Source organism: Petromyzon marinus, chromosome 79 (assembly GCF_048934315.1).
Source record: "Petromyzon marinus isolate PM22_M1 ecotype Great Lakes invasive population chromosome 79, UKy_Petmar_22M1.pri1.0, whole genome shotgun sequence".
Taxonomy (NCBI): Eukaryota; Metazoa; Chordata; class Hyperoartia; order Petromyzontiformes; family Petromyzontidae; genus Petromyzon; species Petromyzon marinus.
The window spans coordinates 22,877,705-22,901,575 of record NC_133745.1 but is presented as its reverse complement, the minus strand read 5'-3'; the positions used below and the strand labels follow the sequence as shown (position 1 = coordinate 22,901,575).

General features: G+C 51.8%; 1 protein-coding gene across 3 annotated transcripts in view; it reads right to left on the bottom strand.

Annotated features, from left to right (window-relative positions):
* Nucleotides 1-23,871, bottom strand: part of LOC142907471 (uncharacterized) — a 31,703-nt gene that overhangs the window by 7,779 nt on the left and 53 nt on the right. Inside the window, exons 1-6 of one of the 3 annotated variants that reach the window (XM_076057025.1) lie at nucleotides 17,162-17,343; nucleotides 14,398-14,425; nucleotides 6,579-6,835; nucleotides 5,055-5,170; nucleotides 1,994-2,067; nucleotides 1,652-1,722 (exon numbers count right to left, since the gene is read on the bottom strand). In XM_076057025.1, coding sequence (XP_075913140.1) covers nucleotides 1,652-1,722; nucleotides 1,994-2,067; nucleotides 5,055-5,170; nucleotides 6,579-6,835; nucleotides 14,398-14,425; nucleotides 17,162-17,188 — 573 coding nt within the window. In that variant the 5' untranslated portion in view covers nucleotides 17,189-17,343. Of the gene's footprint in view, nucleotides 1-1,651; nucleotides 1,723-1,993; nucleotides 2,068-5,054; nucleotides 5,171-6,578; nucleotides 6,836-14,397; nucleotides 14,426-17,161; nucleotides 17,344-23,871 lie in introns of those variants that run through there. The other 2 variants (XM_076057023.1, XM_076057024.1) reach the window with 2 other exon arrangements.

The window sequence follows — 23,871 nt, the reverse complement described above, 5'->3', positions numbered from 1 at the left end:
GGGTAGGTGGGTGGGTGGATGACTGGGTGGATGGGAGGGTCAGTGTGTGAATGATTGAATGAGTGAATTCGCGTGTGTGTGAGTGGTGAGTGAGTGGGAGAGTGGGTCAGTGGGTGAGTGAGTGGTGAGTGAGTGGGAGAGTGGGTGAGCGTGTGTACGAGTGGTGAGTGGGAGAGTGGGTGAGTGAGTGGGTGAGTGAGTGGGTGAGTGTGTGAGTGGGTAGGTGGGTGGGTGGATGACTGGGTGGATCAGAGTGTGAATGAATGAATGAGGGAATGTACATGTGTCTAAGTGGTGAGTGGGAGAGTGGGTCAGTGGGTGAGTGGGTGAACGTGTGTGTGAGTGAGTGGTGAATGAGTGGGTGAGTGGGTGAGTCGGTGGGTGAGTGAGTGGGTGAGTGGTTAAGTGGGTGGGTGGATGACTGCGTGGATCAGAGTGTGAATGAATGAATGAGGGAATGTGCTTGTGTCTGAGTTGTGAGTGGGAGAGTGGGTCAGTGGGTGGGTGGATGACTGGGTGGATGGGTGGGTCAGTGTGTGAATGGATGAGTGAATGCGCGTGTGTGCGAGTGGTGAGTGAGTGGGAGAGTGGGTGAGTGGGTGAGTGAGCGGGTGAACATGTGTGAGAGTGAGTGGTGAATGAGTGGGTGAGTGGGTGAGCGTGTGTACGAGTGGTGAGTGGGAGAGTGGGTGAGTTGGTGGGTGAGTGAGTGGGTGAGTGTGTAAGTGGGTAGGTGGGTGGGTGGATGACTGGGTGGATCAAGAGTGTGAATGAATGAGGGAATGTGCGTGTGTCTGAGTGGTGAGTGGGAGAGTGGGTCAGTGGGTGAGTGGGTGAGTGGGTGAGCGTGTGTGCGAGTGGTGAGTGGGAGAGTGGGTGAGTGGGTGAGTGTGTGAGAGAGTGGTGAATGAGTGGGTGAGTGGGTGAGCGTGTGTACGAGTGGTGAGTGGGAGAGGGGGTAAGTGAATGGGTGAGTGTTTGTGTGAGTGGGTAAGTGGGTGGGTGGATGACTGAGTGGATGGGTGGGTCAGTGTGTGAATAGATGAGTGAATGCGCGTGTGTGTGCGAGTGGTGAGTGAGTGGGAGAGTGGGTCAGTGGGTGAGTGAGTGGGTGAGCGAGTGGGTGAACGTGTGTGTGAGTGGTGAGTGAGTGGGTGGGTGAGTGGGTGAGCGTGTGTGCGAGTGGTGAGTGGGTGTGTGAGTGGTGAGTGGGTGTGCGAGTGGTGAGTGGGTGAGTGAGTGGGTGGGTGAGTGGGTGAGCGTGTGTGCGAGTGGTGAGTGGGAGAGTGAGTGGGTGAGCGTGTGTGCGAGTGGTGAGTGGGAGAGTGGGTGGGGAGAGTGGGTGAGTCGGTGGGTGAGTGGTGAGTGGGTGAGTGAGTGGGTGAGTGAGTGAGTGGATGAGCGTGTGTGCAAGTGGTGAGCGGGTGAGTCGGTGGGTGAGTGGGTGAGCGTCTGTGCGAGTGGTGAGTGGGAGAGCCGGTGGGTGTGGGAGAGTGAGTGGGCGAGTGTTTGTGCGAGTGGCTGAGTGAGTGGGTGAGTGGGCGAGTGTTTGTGCGAGTGGCTGAGTGAGTGGGCGAGTGTTTGTGCGAGTGGTTGAGTGAGTAGGTGAGTGGGCGAGTGTTTGTGCGAGTGGGCGAGTGGGCGAGTGTACCGGGTTATCTGTGTTGAGTGAAGCCATGAGATCCGTTATCAGGGTTTGCATCACAAGAGCCTCGTGTACAGCTGTAAGTCAACAACAGCATCATCATCAGCACCATCATCTGTAGCAGCAGCAGCATCATCATCATCAGCATCATCATAATCAGCAAAATCAAAAGCATCAGCACGAGTGAGTCGGTGAGTGAGTGAGCAGGTGAGTTGGTGAGTGAGTGAGCAGGTGAGTTGGTGAGTAAGGTGAGTAGGTGAACAGATGAGATAGGAAGTTGGTGAGTGAGTTGGTGAATGAGTAGATGACATGGTGAGTAGGGGAGTGAGTGGGTGAGCGGTTCCTCACCTCGTGATCTCCGCATGGCTCTGACTTTCTGGGTCTCATTCTCCTTGAACTCCCTTCGCTCCGTCTCAATATCCCTACAGCAGCAGCAGCATCATCATCATCACCATAAGCACCATCATCGCCCTCACCATCAGCACGATCATCATCACCATCAGCATCAGGAGCAGCAGCATCACCATCATCAGCATAACCAACAGCAGCATCAGCATAATCATCACCATCCTCAGCAGCAGCATCAGCGTCATCAGCATAATCATCAGCAGCAGCAGCATTAGCATGAATCAGAATCAAAAGCACCATCATCAGCACTAAAACACGTGTTCAAAATCTAAGCTTTTCCTAGAGGGCCCCGGGGGGGACAGGCGTTTGTGACGTCTCCCGGCCAAACCCCATTTTTTGCGGAGCCGGGAGACCGAATTCCTCACCCTCGGGGCTCCTCCAGAAACAGCAAAAAGCCACTGCGGGTGGCCACGTGGAATGTTCGAACGCTCACTGCGGAGGAGAGGCTGTACTCCTCTGTCGGGAGCTGGACCGGTACCGCCTGGATCTATGCGGCATTCAGGAGGTCCGGTGGACCGGCTCTGGCTCCTGCCACCATGAGGGATGGACAGTCCTCTACTCGGGGCAGCAGACTGCCAAACAACAGGGTGTGGCTCTTCTTTTGAACAAAATAATGAAGGGGGCGTGGGAGCGTGGCGGTGAGGTGTGGGAAGCTGTAAGCCCCAGGCTACTTTGGGCTCGCCTTCCCATCAACCGGAGGCGAGGAATGGTGGTCGTGGTTACTTATGCCCCCACCGAAGATGAACATCCGTGGAGGGATGCAGGCAAAGCCGATGAGTCAGATGCCTTCTATGACCTCCTGTCACAGGTGCTGGCTAAAGTGGCCCCTCGGGATAGAGTCATCATGTTGGGTGACTTCAATGCCCGAGTTGGTCATGATACTGGCACCTGGTCTGGAGTGATTGGAGGGCATGGGCCAGATCAGCTCAATAACAACGGTAGGAGGCTGCTAGATTTTTGTGCAGCCCATGGGCTTGTAATTACCAACACGCTGTTCCGGCATCGGCGCATCCACACAACATCATGGATGCATGCCGGGTCCAAGCAAGAACATCTGCCGGACTACATAGTGACGGACCAGCGGCCAGGTAGCCTCTAGCAGTGTGTGTGTGTGTGTCACTGTGTGTGTCACTGTGTGTGTGTGTCACTGTGATTCATGCAGCTGCGATGGCTGCTTTGGGTACAGGGTCCAGACCTCCGCAGAGACCCCTGGCTGACAAGAGGAGGTGTTCCGGCTGGCTGAGAAAAAGCGACAGGCCCACTGTCATCGGCTACGGAATCCCACGTCAGAGAATGAGGAGGCTCGCCGCAGCCTTCGCTCGGAAGGTTCGGAGAGCCGTGAGGCGCTGCAAGGATGGGTGGTGGTCGCGGGTTGCTGAGGAGATGGGAGTCTGCCTCAGTGGCCCACGATTACAAATCTCTATTTGACTCCATCAAAAAAGTACAATTACAGCGCCACACCTATCACCATCCTTAGGGGAAAGGACGGTGATCCAATCTCCGACCCCCCAGGAGCAGGATTGCAGATTTGCTTGGCATTTCTGTGAGGTTTGGGTGGAGAAAGACATCTCTCAGCCCAGAAAATATGGGGGAAAGTGGGGATGACCCTGCTGAGGCTGCGGTGCCTCAAATATTAGAAGTAGTCACCCCCTGTGAGTGGCTGGCTGAGGTGACATCTGTCGAGGAAGTACTGAAGGCGATCCGGAGTCTGACTAGGAAAGTGCCGGGCAGAGATGATCTCGCAAGCAAAATGCTGAGGGAGGGTGGCGTTTGTGCACAGGCTGCCCTACATGACATCATAACAACAGTCTGGACCACTGGACGGGTTCCGCGGGATTGGAAGGATGCCCTGGTGGTCCCACTCGTTAATTAGGGGGACCGCACAGACTGTAACAACTACAGGGGCATCTCACTCCTCAGTGTGCCGGGAAAGGTCCTGGCAAGGATTATTCAGCATCGCCTTGCCAGGCACGCTGAGGAGAGGCTTGCGGAGCCCCAATGCGGTTTCAGGAAAGGGCGGTCCTGCACAGATGCCATATTTTCTGTCCGTCTGCTACAGCAGAGGTGTAGTGAATTCCAACAACACCTACGTCTATGCTTTATTGACCTGGTCAAGGCCTATGATACCATCAGTAGGCCTGGGCTCTGGGTTGTTCTTCGTGCTTTTGGAGTCCCTGACTCTCTGCTCACGATCATTAAGGACCTTCATGATGGTGGGCAGGTCCCGGTAAAACTACGTGGCCGGGAGTTGAGGAACTCACAAATCCTTGAAAGATCTGGGCAAAGTCCCATCGGTGAGCTCCTCCGGCGGGCAAGGCTGCTTTGGCTGGGTCATGTAGCCCGCATGCCCAGCCACCGCATGCCCAGCCACCGCATGCCTAAAAAGCTTTTGTTCGGCCGGATCGAGGGGGCTAAACGGGCGCGGCACGGGCTAGAGAAGAGATGGAGTGACGTGGTACAGGAGGACGTGGAGCTGAGCGGACTTGCCGATGACCGGTACCGGCGGTGTCAAGATCGGCCTTCTGTGGAGGAGGCTCGTGAAGGACGCTGCCACTGGGCAGTTGGAGGCAGTCGCCCTCCAACAACAACAACGGAGGGCGGAGGAGCGACGCTCACAACAACGAGCGGAGCGCCGGGCGGCTGAAGCACAGCGGGGTTGGCACAGTTGGGGGCACAGGTGGTGCATCAGCCAGTCATCTCAGTCATCTCAGTCATCTCAGTCAGTCGACCCGTGGCACCTGGGTCTGCCCCGTGACCTCCTGCCAGCGGGCGTTCGACACTTCACGTGGCCTCAGGGTGCACGTGGCCTGGCACAAGTGCCACCGAGTGGCGAATGGCGGCTATTGTTGTGCGAGTGTCTGTGCGCGTGATGAACTTTGCGGGAGAGAATTCAATCATCTCATGCAGCTGGTGGTGACGACGATGACGATGTTGTTGTTGTTGGCGATGACGATGATGGTGATGATGATGATGGTTCTGATGGTGATGATGCGCGTCTCACTCAGGGCTGCGCCCCTCCTCCATCCTCCTCCTCCTCTCTTCCTCCTCCTCCGCTTGCCGTCGGCCCCTCATGGCGTTGCATCGCGAGGCCAGCACCCACTGCTCCCATCGCTTCTCCTACATCACCACCATCAACAACACCATCACCACCATTAACATCACCATCATCACCATCAACACCATCATCACCATCAACACCATCGTCACCATCATCACCATCAACACCACCACCATCATCACCATCAACACCATCACCATCATCATCACCATCAACACCATCACCATCATCACCATCATCATCACCATCAACACCATCATCATCATCACCATCATCACCATCAACACCATCAACACCACCATCGTCACCATCGTCAATGTCAATAGGGATATGGTGATGGTGGTGATGGCGTTACATCGCGAGGCCAGCACCCACTGCTCCCATCGCTTCTCCTACATCACCACCATCATCACCATCATCACCACCACCACCACCATCATCACCATCAACACCACCATCGTCACCATCGTCACCATCGTCAATGTCAATAGGGATATGGTGATGGTGGTGATGGCGTTACATCGCGAGGCCAGCACCCACTGCTCCCATCGCTTCTCCTACATCACCACCATCAACACCACCATCACCACCATTAACATCACCATCATCACCATCATCACCATCAACACCATCGTCACCATCAACACCATCAACACCATCGTCACCATCATCACCATCAACACCATCGTCACCATCATCACCATCAACACCATCGTCACCATCATCACCATCAACACCACCACCACCATCATCATCACCATCAACACCATCATCACCATCATCACCATCATCACCACCATCATCACCATCATCATCACCATCAACACCATCACCATCAACACCATCACCACCATCACCATCATCACCATCAACACCATCAACACCATCAACACCACCATCGTCACCATCGTCAATGTCAATAGGGATATGGTGATGGTGGTGATGGCGTTACATCGCGAGGCCAGCACCCACTGCTCCCATCGCTTCTCCTACATCACCACCATCAACACCACCATTAACATCACCATCATCAACACCATCATCAACACCATCATCAACACCATCAACACCATCATCAACACCACCATCACCATCATCATCACCATCAACACCATCACGACCATCACCAACATCATCACCATCATCGTTATCACTAACATCATCATTGATATCAATACCATAAGTAACTTCACAATAAAATTCTCACGGCGTTTTGTGAGAATTTTATTGTTTTATTTTATCAATTTATTATTTTATTCTCATTCTACGTGGTGGTGGCTTTACCGAAAGAACCAAAGAAGATGAATCCTTGCAGTCACGAAAGCTTTAAATCGAAACTTCAACATTGTCATCATCATCAGCATCCAGATCAACAGTACAGGACTAATACGGTAACCATTAGTATGATGGTGATGATGATGGTGGCGATGACATCACCACCACCACCATCATCATTATCCAACTCACCACGTTGTCAGCAAGTTCAGAATCGTCACTTTCACCATCATCATCTTCACCATCTTCATCATGGTCATCATCATCGTCATCATCATCGTCATCACCATCTTCGCCATCTTCACCATCACCGTCGTGGTGATGGTCTGGGTTCATGACGTCATCACCGCCATCACTGCCATCGCCGCCACCATCACCGACATTACCATCGCCGACATCGTTACCAATATCACCGGTGATGTCAAGCGATCTGTATACCAAAGTAGGTACTGAACACACATCAACATCATCATCAGCAACATCATCATCAGCGTTATTGCCACCATCAACATCATCATCAGATCAACACCACCATCATCCTCATCATCAGATCAACACCACCATCATCATCAGCGTTATTGCCACCATTAACATCATCATCAGATCAACACCACCATCATCATCATCAGATCAACACCACCATCATCATCAGCGTTATTGCCATCATCAACATCATCATCATCATCAGATCAACACCACCACCATCATCAACACCACCACCAATACCAACACCCGCCATTCGCCACCAAGTGACGGTGACGTCACCACGGCACCTGTGCCAGGCTAGGTGCACTTTGAGACTATCACGTGAAGTGTCGAAGGCTCTCTAGCAGGAGGTCACGGGACAGACCCAGCAGGTGCCATGGGTTGTGCTGCTGTGCCAGGCTAGGTGCATGAGGAGGAGGTCACGTGACAGACCCTGCAGGTGCCATGGGTTGTGCTGCTGTGCCAGGCTAGGTGCATGAGGAGGAGGAGGTCACGGGACAGACCCTGCAGGTGACATGGGTTGTGCTGCTGTGCCAGGCTAGGTGCATGAGGTCACGTGACAGACCCTGCATGTGCCATGGGTTGCACTGCTGTGCCAGGCTAGGTGCATGAGGAGGTCACGGGACAGACCCAGCAGGTGCCATGGGTTGACTGCTGTGCCAGGCTAGGTGCATGAGGAGGTCACGGGACAGACCCTGCAGGTGCCATGGGTTGTGCTGCTGTGCCAGGCTAGGTGCATGAGGAGGTGGTCATGTGACAGACCCTGCAGGTGACATGGGTTGAACTGCTGTGCCAGGCTAGGTGCAGATGCACCACCTGTGCCCCCTACTGTGCCAACCTGCTGTGCTTTAGCCACCCGGCGCTCCGCTCGTTGTTGTGAGCGTCGCTCCTCCGCCCTCCGTTGTTGTTGGAGGGCGACTGCCTCCAACTGCCCAGTAGCGTCCTTCACGAGCCTCCTCCACAGAGGCCGATCTTGACACCGCTGGTACCGGTCATCAGCAAGTCCCCACTAAAACACTCGCACGCCCCACTAAAACACTCGCACGCCCCCACTAAAACACTCGCACGTCCCACTAAAACACTCGCACGCCCCCACTAAAACACTCGCACGCCCCCACTAAAACACTCGCACGCCCCCACTAAAACACTCGCACGCCCCCTACTAAAACACTCGCACGCCCCCACTAAAACACTCGCACGCCCCCACTAAAACACTCGCACTCCCCACTAAAACACTCGCACGCCCCCACTAAAACACTCGCACTCCCCACTAAAACACTCGCACGTGCTCCACTAAAACACTCGCACGCCCCCACTAAAACACTCGCACACCCCCACTAAAACACTCGCACGTGCCCCACTAAAACACTCGCACGTCCCCCACTAAAACACTCGCACGCCCCCACTAAAACACTCGCACGCCCCCACTAAAACACTCGCACGCCCCCACTAAAACACTCGCACGCGCCCCACTAAAACACTCGCACGCCCCACTAAAACACTCGCACGTCCCACTAAACACTCGCACGTCCCCACTAAAACACTCGCACGCCCCCCACTAAAACACTCGCACGCCCCCACTAAAACACTCGCACGCCCCCACTAAAACACTCGCACGCGCCCCACTAAAACACTCGCACGCCCCACTAAAACACTCGCACGTCCCACTAAACACTCGCACGTCCCCACTAAAACACTCGCACGCCCCCCACTAAAACACTCGCACGCCCCCACTAAAACACTCGCACGCCCCCACTAAAACACTCGCACGCCCCCACTAAAACACTCGCACGCCCCCACTAAAACAATCTCACGCCCCCACTAAAACACTCGCACGCCCCCACTAAAACACTCGCACGCCCCACTAAAACACTCGCACGCCCCCACTAAAACACTCGCACGTCCCACTAAAACACTCGCACGTCCCCCACTAAAATACTCGCACGTCCCACTAAAACACTCGCACGCCCCCACTAAACACTCGCACGTCCCACTAAACACTCCCCACTAAAACACTCGCACGTCCCCACTAAACACTCGCACGCCCCCACTAAAACACTCGCACGTCCCACTAAAACACTCGCACGTCCCCCACTAAAACACTCGCACGTCCCACTAAAACACTCGCACGCCCCCACTAAACACTCGCACGTCCCACTAAACACTCCCCACTAAAACACTCGCACGTCCCCACTAAACACTCGCACGCCCCCACTAAAACACTCGCACGCCCCCACTAAACACTCGCACGTCCCACTAAAACACTCGCACGTGCCCCACTAAAACACTCGCACGCCCCCACTAAAACACTCGCACGTCCCACTAAAACACTCGCACGTGCCCCACTAAACACTCGCACGCCCCCACTAAAACACTCGCACGTCCCACTAAACACTCGCACGTCCCACTAAAACACTCGCACGCCCCCACTAAACACTCGCACGTCCCACTAAAACACTCGCACGTCCCACTAAAACACTCGCACGTCCCACTAAAACACTCGCACGTGCCCCACTAAAACACTCGCCAGCGCCCCCACTAAAACACTCGCACGCCCCACTAAAACACTCGCACGTCCCCACTAAAACACTCGCACGCCCCCACTAAACACTCGCACGCCCCCCACTAAAACACTCGCACGTCCCCACTAAAACACTCGCACGCCCCACTAAAACACTCGCACGCCCCCACTAAACACTCGCACGTCCCACTAAAACACTCGCACGTCCCACTAAAACACTCGCACGTCCCACTAAAACACTCGCACGTGCCCCACTAAAACACTCGCACGTCCCACTAAAACACTCGCACGTCCCACTAAAACACTCGCACGCCCCCACTAAAACACTCGCACGTCCCCACTAAAACACTCGCACGTCCCCACTAAAACACTCGCACGCCCCCACTAAAACACTCGCACGTGCCCCACTAAAACACTCGCACGCCCCCCACTAAAACACTCGCACGCCCCCACTAAAACACTCGCACGCCCCCACTAAAACACTCGCACGCCCCACTAAAACACTCGCACGCCCCCACTAAAACACTCGCACGCCCCCACTAAACACTCGCACGCCCCCACTAAAACACTCGCACGTCCCCACTAAAACACTCGCACGTCCCCACTAAAACACTCGCACGCCCCCACTAAAACACTCGCACGTGCCCACTAAAACACTCGCACGCCCCCACTAAAACACTCGCACGCCCCCACTAAAACACTCGCTCGTCCCACTAAAACACTCGCACGCCCCCACTAAAACACTCACGCCCCCACTAAGCACTCGCACGTCCCCACTAAAACACTCGCACGTGCTCCCACTAAAACACTCGCACGCCCTCACTAAACACTCGCACGCCCCACTAAAACACTCGCACGTGCCCCACTAAAACACTCGCACGCCCCCACTAAAACACTCGCACGCCCCCCACTAAACACTCGCACGCCCCCACTAAACACTCGCACGCCCCCCACTAAAACACTCGCACGCCCCCCACTAAAACACTCGCACGCCCCCCACTAAAACACTCGCACGCCCCCCACTAAAACACTCGCACGCCCCCCACTAAAACACTCGCACGCCCCCCACTAAAACACTCGCACGCCCCCCACTAAAACACTCGCACGCCCCCCACTAAAACACTCGCACGCCCCCCACTAAAACACTCGCACGCCCCCCACTAAACACTCGCACGTCCCACTAAACACTCGCACGCCCCCACTAAAACACTCCCCACTAAAACACTCGCACGCCCCCCACTAAACACTCCCCACTAAACACTCGCACGCCCCCCACTAAAACACTCGCACGCCCCACTAAAACACTCGCACGCCCCCACTAAAACACTCGGGACGTCCCACTAAAACACTCGCACGCCCCCAACTAAAACACTCGCACGCCCCCACTAAAACACTCGCACGTCCCCACTCAAACACTCGCACGGCCCCCACTAAAACACTCGCACGTCCCCACTAAAACACTCGCACGTCCCACTAAACACTCCCCACTAAACACTCGCACGTCCCCCACTAAACACTCGCACGCCCCACTAAAACACTCGCACGTCCCACTAAAACACTCCCCACTAAACACTCGCACACCCCCACTAAACACTCGCACGCTCCCACTAAAACACTCGCACGTCCCCCACTAAAACACTCGCACGCCCCCACTAAAACACTCGCACTTGCCCCACTAAACACTCGCACGCCCCACTAAAACACTCGCACGTGCCCCCACTAAAACACTCGCACGCGCCCTCCGTAGCGGTTCTCGAGGAGGGTACACCCGGTACGATGGGCTGTCACCCGAGGACCCCACTAGCGGCGGACGTTCCACGGTTTCCCCGGGCCAGGAAATTGGCCGAGCCCCCCCCCCCCCCCCCCTCCCCGAGACCGGATAACGTGGCGGTCCCCCCACTTTACAGGACCGCCCGCGATGACGGGCACACAGCAACGGGGGGACGGTAACCCTCAAAGCGAGCACCCCGCGGCAGTCTAAGCAGTCCCGGGTGGGAGGAGGAGGGAAGAGTCCCCCGGGCACATGGGCAGGATCCGAGAGAGAGAGAGTGAGTGTGTGAGTGTGTGCCCGGGGGGGATTGTCGGCGAGTCAGCGGCGAGGAGAACCGCAGGTTACAGAGACGTCGCGCGACCCCGGGGATTATCAACGGGCTTTGGGTCAAGAGTTCTTCCGGAGTGGCTGGAGAGAGAGCACCAGCCGCCCTCGGCGTCCGTGGGGCGCCTGCAGGGTGCAGCCGATAAACGAATGCACGGGGAGGGGGGGCCGAAGTCTCCGAGGCGGCCATCTTCCCCGACATCACCCCCCCACCTTCACCCACCCACCATCGTGCAGCTGGGAAGGTGAGTAAGTAAGTAAGGAGGAAGGAATTGGGGGGACCAATTCAGCCCAGCTCGCTGGTGACAGGAGGTTAGGCGCCGACGGGAAGGGCGCTGGGCCGGAGGGGGGCCATGAACGTGGGGGGGGGCTCCGCTATTCGCTCCGGGAATAAACCCTTAGCGCAGATTGACGTTGTGACGAGCGTGTGTGTGTGACGTGTGACGCGTGTGTGTGTGTGACGTGTGTGTGTGTGACGCGTGTGTGTGTGACGCGTGTGTGTGTGACGTGCGTGTGTGTGTGTGAGTGACGTGTGTGACGTGTGTGTGTGACGCGTGTGTGTGTGACGCGTGTGTGTGACGTGTGTGTGACGTGTGTGTGACGCGTGTGTGTGTGACGCGTGTGTGTGACGTGTGTGTGTGTGACGTGCGTGTGTGACGCGTGTGTGTGTGACGCGTGTGTGTGTGTGTGACGCGTGTGTGTGTGACGCGTGTGTGTGTGACGTGTGTGTGTGACGTGTGTGTGTGACGTGTGTGTGACGCGTGTGTGTGACGTGTGTGTGACGTGTGTATGTGTGACGCGTGTGTGTGACGTGTGTGTGACGTGTGTGTGTGTGACGTGTGTGTGTGTGACGCGTGTGTGTGTGACGCGTGTGTGTGAGAAGCGTGTGTGTGTGACGCGTGTGTGTGACGTGTGTGTGTGACGTGTGTGTGTGACGTGTGTGTGTGTGACGCGTGTGTGTGTGACGTGTGTGTGACGCGTGTGTGTGACGCGTGTGTGACGTGTGTGTGACGCGTGTGTGTGTGACGTGTGTGTGACGTGTGTGTGTGACGCATGTGTGTGTGACGTGTGTGTGTGTGACGCGTGTGTGTGACGTGTGTGTGACGTGTGTGTGTGACGTGTGTGTGTGTGACGCGTGTGTGTGTGACGCGCGTGTGTGTGACGTGTGTGTGTGACGTGTGTGTGTGACGCGTGTGTGTGTGACGTGTGTGTGTGTGACGCGCGTGTGTGTGACGCGCGTGTGTGACGTGTGTGTGTGACGCGTGTGTGTGTGACGCGCGTGTGTGTGACGTGTGTGTGTGTGACGCGCGTGTGTGTGATGCGTGTGTGTGACGCGTGTGTGTGACGTGTGTGTGTGTGACGCGTGTGTGTGTGTGACGTGTGTGTGACGTGTGTGTGTGTGTGTGTGACGTGTGACGTGTGTGTGTGTGACGCGTGTGTGTGTGTGTGTGAGACGTGTGTGTGAAGAGCGGTGGGACAGCGATTGGCGCATGACGGTGTGCGAGTGACTTTAATCGGCGTACGCGCGCACACAAATAAATAATTAGAGAGACGCTTGAGCGTAGCGCGGAGGTTAATTGATTGATTGATCGATCGATCGACTGTGAGCACCGTCGGCTTGTTGACAACGACGGCTGAGAGGAAATCATTGATTAACTCCGGGAAAGCCGGCGAGCGGGCGAGTCGGACAATGTGACGTGATCCGCGCGGGTTAGGACGCGCCAGTGGGTGGGTGGGGGGGAAGGGCGACGGGCGTAATTAACCCCGAGGCGGTGTCTGCCAGCCTAGCTCTATGCCCCCACCTAGTGGGGGGTGGGGAGGGGGAGATCAGCCCCCACCTAATGGGGAGTGGGGAGATCAGCCCCCACCTAATGGGGAGTGGGGAGGAGATCAGCCCCCACCTAATGGGGAGTGGGGAGGAGATCAGCCCCCACCTAGTGGGGAGGGGGAGATCAGCCCCCACCTAATGGGGAGTGGGGAGGGGGAGATCAGCCCCCACCTAATGGGGAGGGGGAGATCAGCCCCCACCTAATGGGGAGTGGGGAGGGGGAGATCAGCCCCCACCTAATAGGGAGGGGGGAGGGGGAGATCAGCCCCCACCTAATGGGGAGTGGGGAGTGTGAGATCAGCCCCCACCTAGTGGGGAGGGGGGAGGGGGAGATCAGCCCCCACTCAATGGGGAGTGGGGAGGGGGAGATCAGCCCCCACCTAATGGGGAGTGGGGAGGGGGAGATCAGCCCCCACCTAATGGGGAGTGGGGGCATTAGCCCTCACATCCTTCACGAGCCTCCTCCACAGAGGCCGATCTTGACACCGCTGGTACCAGTCATCGGCAAGTCCACTCAGCTCCACGTCCTCCTGTACCACGTCACTCCATCTCTTCTCTAGCCCGTGCCGCGCCCGTTTAGCCCCCTCGATCCGGCCGAACAAAAGCTGTTTGGGCATGATGCGGTGGCTGGGCATGCGGGCTGCATGACCCAGCCAACGCAGCCTTGCCTGCCACCACCACCACCACCACTATCATCACTATCACCACCAAAGACAAAGATCCCCCTATATAGCCTTAACAGACTGTAGGGGCAAGTGCTGTTAGCGAGCACCTATGAGGGCTACCGGCACTGTGGCACACGAGGGGGTGGGTGGCCAGCACCACCACGCCCGGCCGCCTTTGTCTCTCCCCAGCGCTAGCAACGTTTACTGCACCACCGCTACACCAGCTGCTCATGCGAGGCCGAGCCGACCTAGGGGAGGCCCGGGACCGGTTCAGATAATCGTCACCGTTGTTGGCGGCCTTGAGCGGGAATCGAACCCGGGTCGCCGGGTTCGTAGCGCAGCGCTCCCATCACCACCATCATCGCCGCCGCCGCCGCCATCATCATCATCATCACCACCACTACACCATCACTCACCTCCAGGTATGGCTCTGTAGCTCTGCATCTGTAAGAGACACGGACGCACCAACACCACCAACACCACCACCACCACATTTATTTCGACTGCAGGAGAGGGGAGCGTTACACGGCCAAACGTTTTCCCGAAACAAAAAGACGATCCAAGTGCAACATAGACGGATACACACGCAGATAGACACACACAGATCACCTCAGATACATCGAGATAGACACACACAGATAGACACACACAGATAGACACTCACACAGATAGACACACACAGATAGACATACACAGATAGACACACATACACAGATAAACACACACACACAGATAGACACACACAGACACGTGTGAGTGGAGTATAAAACCAATCAAAGGGTCTGACAACTTCCTCCGTTATCTGAGGCTCTACAATCACCTCAGATACAGCGAGATAGACACACACAGATAGACACACACATATAGACACACACGCAGATAGACACACACAGATAGACACTCACACAGATAGACACACACACAGATAGACACACACACATAGACACACACGCAGATAGACACACACATATCGACACTCACACAGATAGACACACGCACAGACAGACACACGCAGAAACACACACGCAGACAGACACACGCAGACAGACACACACACAGATACACACACACACAGATAGACACACACACAGATAAGACACACGCGCATACAGACACACGCGCAGATAGACACACACACAAGATAGACACACACACAAGATAGACACACAGATAGACACACACACAGACACACTCACAGACACACACATATATAGACACACAGACACGTACACACACACACACAAAAGATCCCCCATATAGCCTGCACAGACTGTAGGGGCAAGTGCTGTTAGCGAGCGCCTATGAAGGCCGGAACGGTACACGAGGGGGTGGGTGGCCAGCACCACGCCCGACCGCCTTTGTCTCCCTAGTGGCAATGTTTACACACCGCACCAGGTACTCATTTGAGGCTGAGTCGACCTAGGGGAGGCCCGGGACCGGTTCAGATAATCGTCACTGGTGTTGGCCGTGAGCGGGAATCGAACCCGGGTCGCCGGGTTCATAGCGCAGCGTAGCGCTAACCGCTACACCACCGCTCCCCACACAGATAGACAGACATACACAGATAGACACACACACAGATAGACACACACAGACACGTGTGAGTGGAGTATAAAACCACTCACAGGGTCTGACTACTTCCTCCGTTATCTGAGGCTCTACAATCACCTCAGATACAGCGAGATAGACACACACAGATAGACACATACACAGATACACACACAGATAGACACATACACAGATACACACACAGATAGACACACAGATAGACACACAGATAGACACACACAGATAGACACGTAGATACAGACACAGATAGACACAGATAGACACACAGATAGACACACATACACAGATAGACACACACGCAGATACACACGCAGATACACACACAGATAGACACACACACACAGATAGACACACACAGATAGACACACACACAGATAGACACACAGATAGACACACACACAGATTGACACACACAAGATAGACACACAGATACACACACAGACAGACACACACAGATAGACACACACAGATAGACACACACATACAGATAGACACACACACAGACACACACAGATAGACACACAGATACACACACACACAGACAGATAGACACACACACAGATAGACACACACAGATAGACACACACAGACACGTGTGAGTGGAGTATAAAACCACTCACAGGGTCTGACAACTTCCTCCGTTATCTGAGGCTCTACAATCACCTCAGATACAGCGATATAGACGCACACAGATAGACACACACAGATAGACACACATACACAGATAGACACACACACACAGAGACACACACAGACACACACACAGACACACACAGACACACACAGAGACACACACAGATACACACATACACACACAGATAGACACATACACACACAGATAGACACATACACACAGATAGACACATACACACACAGATAGACACATACACACAGATAGACACATACACACACAGATAGACACACACACAGAAAGACACACACACAGATAGACACACACACAGATAGACACACACAGATAGACACACACAGATAGACACACACAGATACACACAGATAGACACACAGATAGACACGCACACAGATAGACACACAGACACACACGATAGACACACACAGATAGACACACACACAGATAGACACAGACACACACACAGATAGACACAGACACACACAGACACACACACAGATAGACACACAGATAGACACACACAGACACGTGTGAGTGGAGTATAAAACCACTCACAGGGTCTGACTACTTCCTCCGTTATCTGAGGCTCTACAATCACCTCAGATACAGCGAGATAGACACACACACAGATAGACACACACAGAGACACACACACAGAGACACACACACAGATATACACACGCAGATAGACACTCACACACACAGATAGATATATACACACAGATATATGCACACAGATATATATATACACACACACAGGTGTATATATACACACACAGATAGACACACAGAGACACGTGTGAGTGGAGCATAAAGCCACTCACATGGATGATTAGACGCGCACGAGAGACACGAATAAAGTTAAGTCGATTTGAAAATAAACTTTAAAAGTTGTTTTTAAAAAATTGTTATTACAAAGTCGTTATTTCGCGAACTTTTTTCTGCAAACCGGACACACTCACGCGCGATCGTCCCTTGAGGATGACCATCGTTGTTATCCACGCTCACGCTGAGAAATTGTTAAATGTTGTTAAATCTAACGTGACATTTGCTCAATCCGACATTTAAATTGTACCGCCTCAAGATGGCGGGGCAGTAGTTGGTTGGCGGTGAGGGGAGGGGAAAGCGCGGGAAAAAAAGCGCGGGAAAAAATTGCCATGGCAACTGCTCGGTGGGGGCGGGAAGAGGCAACGGAGCTCGCTCGATCCCCATTGGTCGGAGACGTTCGAGCCAATGGGATGTGCTGCTGACCCCCCCCCCCCACCGCTGTTGCCATGCGGAACCGACCAATCAGAATCGGAGCGCGGGATGAGTTAAATCTGACAAGCTGTGAAGCTCTTCGCCACAGATGCCCCCAGTTACAGAATCACAATCAGAATATTTATTTAGACCGCGGGAGGAGTTAAATCTGAGAAGCTGTGAAGCTCTTTGACACAGATGGTTTAACATTGGGGCTCACCCCTTACCAATATGGCCTCTGCAAGCTAATTAACATTGGGACTCACCCCTTACCAAGATGGCCTCTCCAAGCTAATTAACCCTGGGACTCACCCTTACGAAGATGGCCTCCCCAAGCTAATTAACCCTGGGACTCACGCCTTACCAAGATTGCCCACGCGAAGCATATCAATTAACGTTGGGACTCACCCCTTACCAAGATGGCCTTTCCGAACGGATTAGCGCTGGGACTCACCCCTTACCAAGATGGCCTTTTCGAGCTAATTAGCGTTGGGACTCACCCCTTACCAAGATGGCCTTTCCGAGCTAATTAACATTAGGACTCGCCCTTTACCAAGATGGCCTTTCCCAGCTAATTAACATTGGGACTCACCCCTTACCAAGATGGCCTTTCCGAACTAATTAACACTGGGACTCACCCCTTACCAAGATGCCTTTCCGAGCTAATTAACGTTGGGACTCACCCCTTACCAAGATGGCCTTTCCCAGCTAATTAACATTGGGACTCGCCCCTTACCAAAATGGCCTTTCCGAGCTAATTGACGTTGGGACTCACCCCTTACCAAGATGGCATTTCCGAGCTAATTAACATTGGGACTCACCCCTTACCAAGATGGCCTTTCCGAGCTAATTGACGTTGGGACTCACCCCTTACCAAGATGGCCTTTCCGAGCTAATTAACGTTGGGACTCACCCCTTACCAAGATGGCCTTTCCCAGCTAATTAACATTGGGACTCGCCCCTTACCAAGATGGCCTTTCCCAGCTAATTAACATTGGGACTCACCCCTTACCAAGATGGCCTTTCCGAGCTAATTAACGTTGGGACTCACCCCTTACCAAGATGGCCTTTACAAGCTAATTAACGTTGGGACTCACCCCTTACCAAGATGGCCTTTCCGAGCTAATTAACGTTGGGACTCACCCCTTGCCAAGATGGCCTTTTCGAGCTAATTAACATTGGGACTCACCCCTTACCAAAATGGACTTTCCGAGCTAATTAACGTTGGGAATCAACCCTTACCAAGATGGTCTTTCCGAGCTAATTAACATTGGGACTCACCCCTTACCAAAATGGCCTTTCCGAGCTAATTAACGTTGGGACTCACCCCTTACCAAGATGGCCTTTCCGAACTAATTAACACTGGGACTCACCCCTTACCAAGATGGCCTTTCTAAGCTAATTAACATTGGGAGTCGCCCCTTACCAAGATGGCCTTTCCGAGCTAATTAACATTGGGACTCGCCCCTTACCAAAATGGCCTTTCCGAGCTAATTAACGTTGGGACTCACCCCTTACCAAGATGGCCTTTCCGAGCGAATTAACATTGGGACTCACCCCTTACCAAGATCGCCTTTCCGAGCTAATTAACATTGGGACTCACCCCTTACCAAGGTGGCCTTTCCGAGCTAATTAACATTGGGACTCACGCCTTACCAAGATGGCCTTTCCGAGCTAATTAACGTTGGGACTCACCCCTTACCAAGATGGCCTTTCCGAGCGAATTAACATTGGGACTCACCCCTTACCAAGATGGCCTTTCCGAGCTAATTAACATTGGGACTCACCCCTTACCAAGATGGCATTTCCGAGCTAATTAACATTGGGACTCACCCCTTACCAAGATGGCCTTTCCGAGCTCTTTAACGTTGGGACTCACCCCTTACCAAGATGGCCTCTCCAAGCTAATCAACCCTGGGACTCACCCCTTACCAAGATGGCCTTTCCGAGCGAATCAACATTGGGACTCGCCCCTTACCAAGATGACCTCTTCAAGCAAATTTACATTCTCTTTGACTCGCTCGGTAAAGTCCCGTAGGTTGAAAAAAGTAAACGCGTTCTCCTGCGGAGGGAGGAGCTGGTAGGAACGTTGGGTTGCTCGGTCAATGGCCCGGGTCAACAACAACAACAACATCGGTGGCACCACCACGTGGTGGTGTGTTCAGCAACAATATTCCCGACTGTGAGGGCCTGGCACAATCCTGGCGTGAGTAGGTGAAACGTTGAGTTTTATAAGGGCACCACGGGGTGAGCAGCACCTCCCCCCCACCCAAGCCCCTCCCCACCCAGCCCCACCCCTCTCACCCCCACCCAGCCCCACCCTCCCCACCCAAGCCCCTCCCCACCCAGCCCCTCCCCACCCAGCCCCTCCCCACCCAGCCCCTCCCCACCCAGCCCCTCCCTACCCAGCCCCACCCCTCTCAACCCCACCCAGCCCCTCCCCACCCCCTCCCCACCCAGCCCCTCCCCACCCCCTCCCCACCCAGCCCCTCCCCACCCCCTCCCCACCCAGCCCCACCCCTCCCACCCCCCACCCAAGCCCCTCCCCACCCAACCCCTCCCCACCCAGCCCCTCCCTCCCCACCTAGCATCTCCCTACCCAGCCCCGCCCCTCCCTCCCCACCTAGCCCCTCCCCACCCAGCCCCACCCCTCCCACCCCCCACCCAAGCCCCTCCCCACCCAGCCTCTCCCCACCCTCCCCCTCTCCACCCAGCCCCTCCCATCTCTTTGGATGCACGACGGACGGACGGACACAACAATAATCCCCTGTGGGCTACTGCTGGTGGTGTAGTAACCAGGAGGTTCCCTAGCAAGTATAACTATTAAATCACGACGTTTCGGTGGGCAACACAAGCCACCGTCTTCAGGTGCAACAACAAAGCAGGCGGGCTGCCGAGGCAAATCACGTAGGTGAAAATAATAATTATTAAAAAATAAAATAAAATAAAAAAAATTTACTCACGACCTTTCGGGGTGCTTTTGCGTTGGGCCCGAAACGTCGTGAGGTTCTTATTTATTTCTTTACTTTTTAAAAAAATGTATTTAAAGTTTTCGTGACTGCAGGGATTCATATTCTTGGTTCGTTCAGGTAAAGTCACCACGTAGAAGGGAAACAATGAAATTAAAAATATATAAAACGATAAAATTATTGTTAAAACAATAAAATTATTATTCTTGGTTCTGTGGTTAAAGTCACCACGTAGAAGGGAAACAATAAAATAATAAAAAATATAAAACAATCATATTATTGTAAAACAATGAAATTATTCTTGGTTCTGTGGTTAAAGTCACCACGTAGAAGGGAAACAATAAATAATTAAAATATAAAAAATAAAATTATTGTAAAACAATAAAATTATTATTCTTGGTTCTGTGGTTAAAGTCACCACGTAGAAGGGAAACAATAAAATAATAAAAATATAAAACAATAAAATTATTGTAAAACAATTAAATTATTATTCTTGGTTCTGTGGTTAAAGTCACCACGTAGAAGGGAAACAATAAAATAATTTAAATATAAAACAATAAAATTTTTGTAAAACAATGAAATTATTCTTGGTTCTGTGGTTAAAGTCACCACGTAGAAGGGAAACAATAAAATAATTAAAATATAAAACAATAAAATTATTGTAAAACAATGAAATTATTATTCTTGGTTCTGTGGTTAAAGTCACCACGTAGAAGGGAAACAATAAAATAATAAAAATATAAAACAATAAAATTATTGTAAAACAATGAAATTATTATTCTTGGTTCTGTGGTTAAAGTCACCACGTAGAAGGGAAACAATAAAATAATTAAAATATAAAACAATAAAAATTTTGTAAAACAATGAAATTATTCTTGGTTCTGTGGTTAAAGTCACCACGTAGAAGGGAAACAATAAAATAATTAAAATATAAAACAATAAAATTATTGTAAAACAATAAAATTATTATTCTTCGTTCTGTGGTTAAAGTGACCACGTAGAAGGGAAACAATAAAATAATAAAAATATAAACAATAAAATTATTGTAAAACAATAAAATTATTATTCTTGGTTCTTTCGGTAAAGTCACCACCACGTAGAAGGGAAACAATAAAATAATAAAAATATAAAACAATAAAATTATTGTAAAACAATGAAATTATTATTCTTGGTTCTGTGGTTAAAGTCACCACGTAGAAGGGAAACAATAAAATAATAAAAATATAAAACAAAAAAAATATTGTAAACCAATGAAATTATTATTCTTGGTTCTGTGGTTAAAGTCACCACGTAGAAGGGAAACAATAAAATAATAAAAATATAACACAATAAAATTATTGTAAAACAATAAAACTATTATTCTTGGTTCTTTCAGGTAAAGTCACCACGTAGAAGGGAAACAATAAAATTAAAAAAATATAAAACGATCAAATTATTGCTAAAACAATAAAATTATTATACTTGGTTCTGTGGTTAAAGTCACCACGTAGAAGGGAAACAATAAAATAATAAAAATATAAAACAATAAAATTATTGTAAAACAATAAAATTATTATTCTTGGTTCTGTGGTTAAAGTCACCACCACGTAGAAGGGAAACAATAAAATAATAAAAATATAAAACAATAAAATTCTCACGACGTTTCGACTGCAACACAAGCAATCATCATCAGGTGTGAAACCCACAGCAAGAAAATTTGAAAAAAGTGGCGTTTTTATTTTAACGTTAGCACCACGGAGAGCGATTTGACAGTTTGTTCAGATGGACGAGTCCATCTATGTTCGGAAAAGAGGAGGGGGGAGACGAAAATAATGGATGCTGTCTGAAAGCCACCTTAAGCGTGAACAATCAATTAAGACCCGAAATGGTTTATCACATTCTTCCAATGATTAGCAATCAATGATTAGCAATCATTGGAAGGAATTGATAAACCATTTCGGGTCTTAATTGATTGTTCACGCTTACGGTGGCTTTCAGACCACATCCATTATTTTCGTGTCCCCCCTCCTCACATAGATGGACTCGTCCATCTGAACAAAATGACAAATCGCTCTCCGTAGTGCTAACGTTAAAATAAAAAAACGCCACTTTTTTCAAATTTTCTTGCTGTGGTTTTCACACCTGATGATGATTGCTTGTATTGCAGTCGAAACGTCGTGAGAATTGTATTGTTTTATATTTTTATTATTTTATTGTTTCCCTTCTACGTGGTGGTGACTTTAACCACAGAAGCAAGAATAATAATTTCATTGTTTTACAATAATTTTATTGTTTTGCATTTGTATTACTTTATTGTTTCCCTTCAACGCGGAGGTGACTTCACCGAAAGAACCAAAGAATTTGAATTCCTGCAGTCACGAAAGCTTAAAATCAAGACGAATTTACATTGCCATTCACCCCTTATCAAGATGGCCTCTCCCAGCTAATTATTATTGAGACTCACCCCTTACCAAGATGGCCACGCGAAGGGTATCGATTAACATTGGGACTCACTCCTTACCAAGATGGCCACGCGAAGCGTATCAATGAGCATTGGGACTTACCCCTTGCCAAGATGGCCACGCGAAGCGTATCAATTAACATTGGACCTCGCCCCTTACCAAGATGGCCTTTCCAAGCCAAGTAACAGTGAGACTCACCCCTTACAAAGATGGCTACGCGAAGGGTATCGATTAACATTGGGACTCACCCCTTACCAAGATGGCCACACGAAGCGTATCAATCAACATCGGGCCTCGCCCCTTACCAAGATGGCCTTTCCAAGCCAAGTAACATTGGGACTCACCCCTTATGAAGATGGCTACGCGAAGCGTATCAATTAACATTGGAACTTAACCAAGATGGCCTCTGCAAGCTGCTTAACATTGGGACTTACCTCTTACGAAGATGGCCACGCGAAGTGTATCAATTAACATTGGGACTCATCCCTTACCAAGATGGCCTCTCCAAGCTACTTATCATTGGGACTTCCCTTACCAAGATGGCCACACGAAGCGTATCAACATTGGGACTCACCCTTACCAAGATGGCCTCTCCAAGCTACTTCACATTGGGACTTGCCCCTTACCAAGATGGCCTCTCCAAGCTGATTAACATTGGGCCTCACCCCTTACGAAGATGGCCACGCGAAGCGTATAAATTAACATTGGGACTCACTCCTTACCAATATGAATCGTGACGTCATACAGCCAACAGCGGCACCTCCCCTATTTCCTAAAATTACGTCATGGCTGTCCACACATTGAGGACACCGCTCCCTTTCCAAGTCGGGCTTAATGACGTCACGACTCCCCGAGCATTGACACCTCCCCTACTAAACATGACGTCATGATCACTGTAAATAAACATCGACTCCTCCTCTACTGAAGATAACGTATTAATGATGTCATACAATTACCATCGACACCCCCGGCTCGAGTGTTAATGACATCATACAACGAACATCGACACCTACCCAGAGCGAC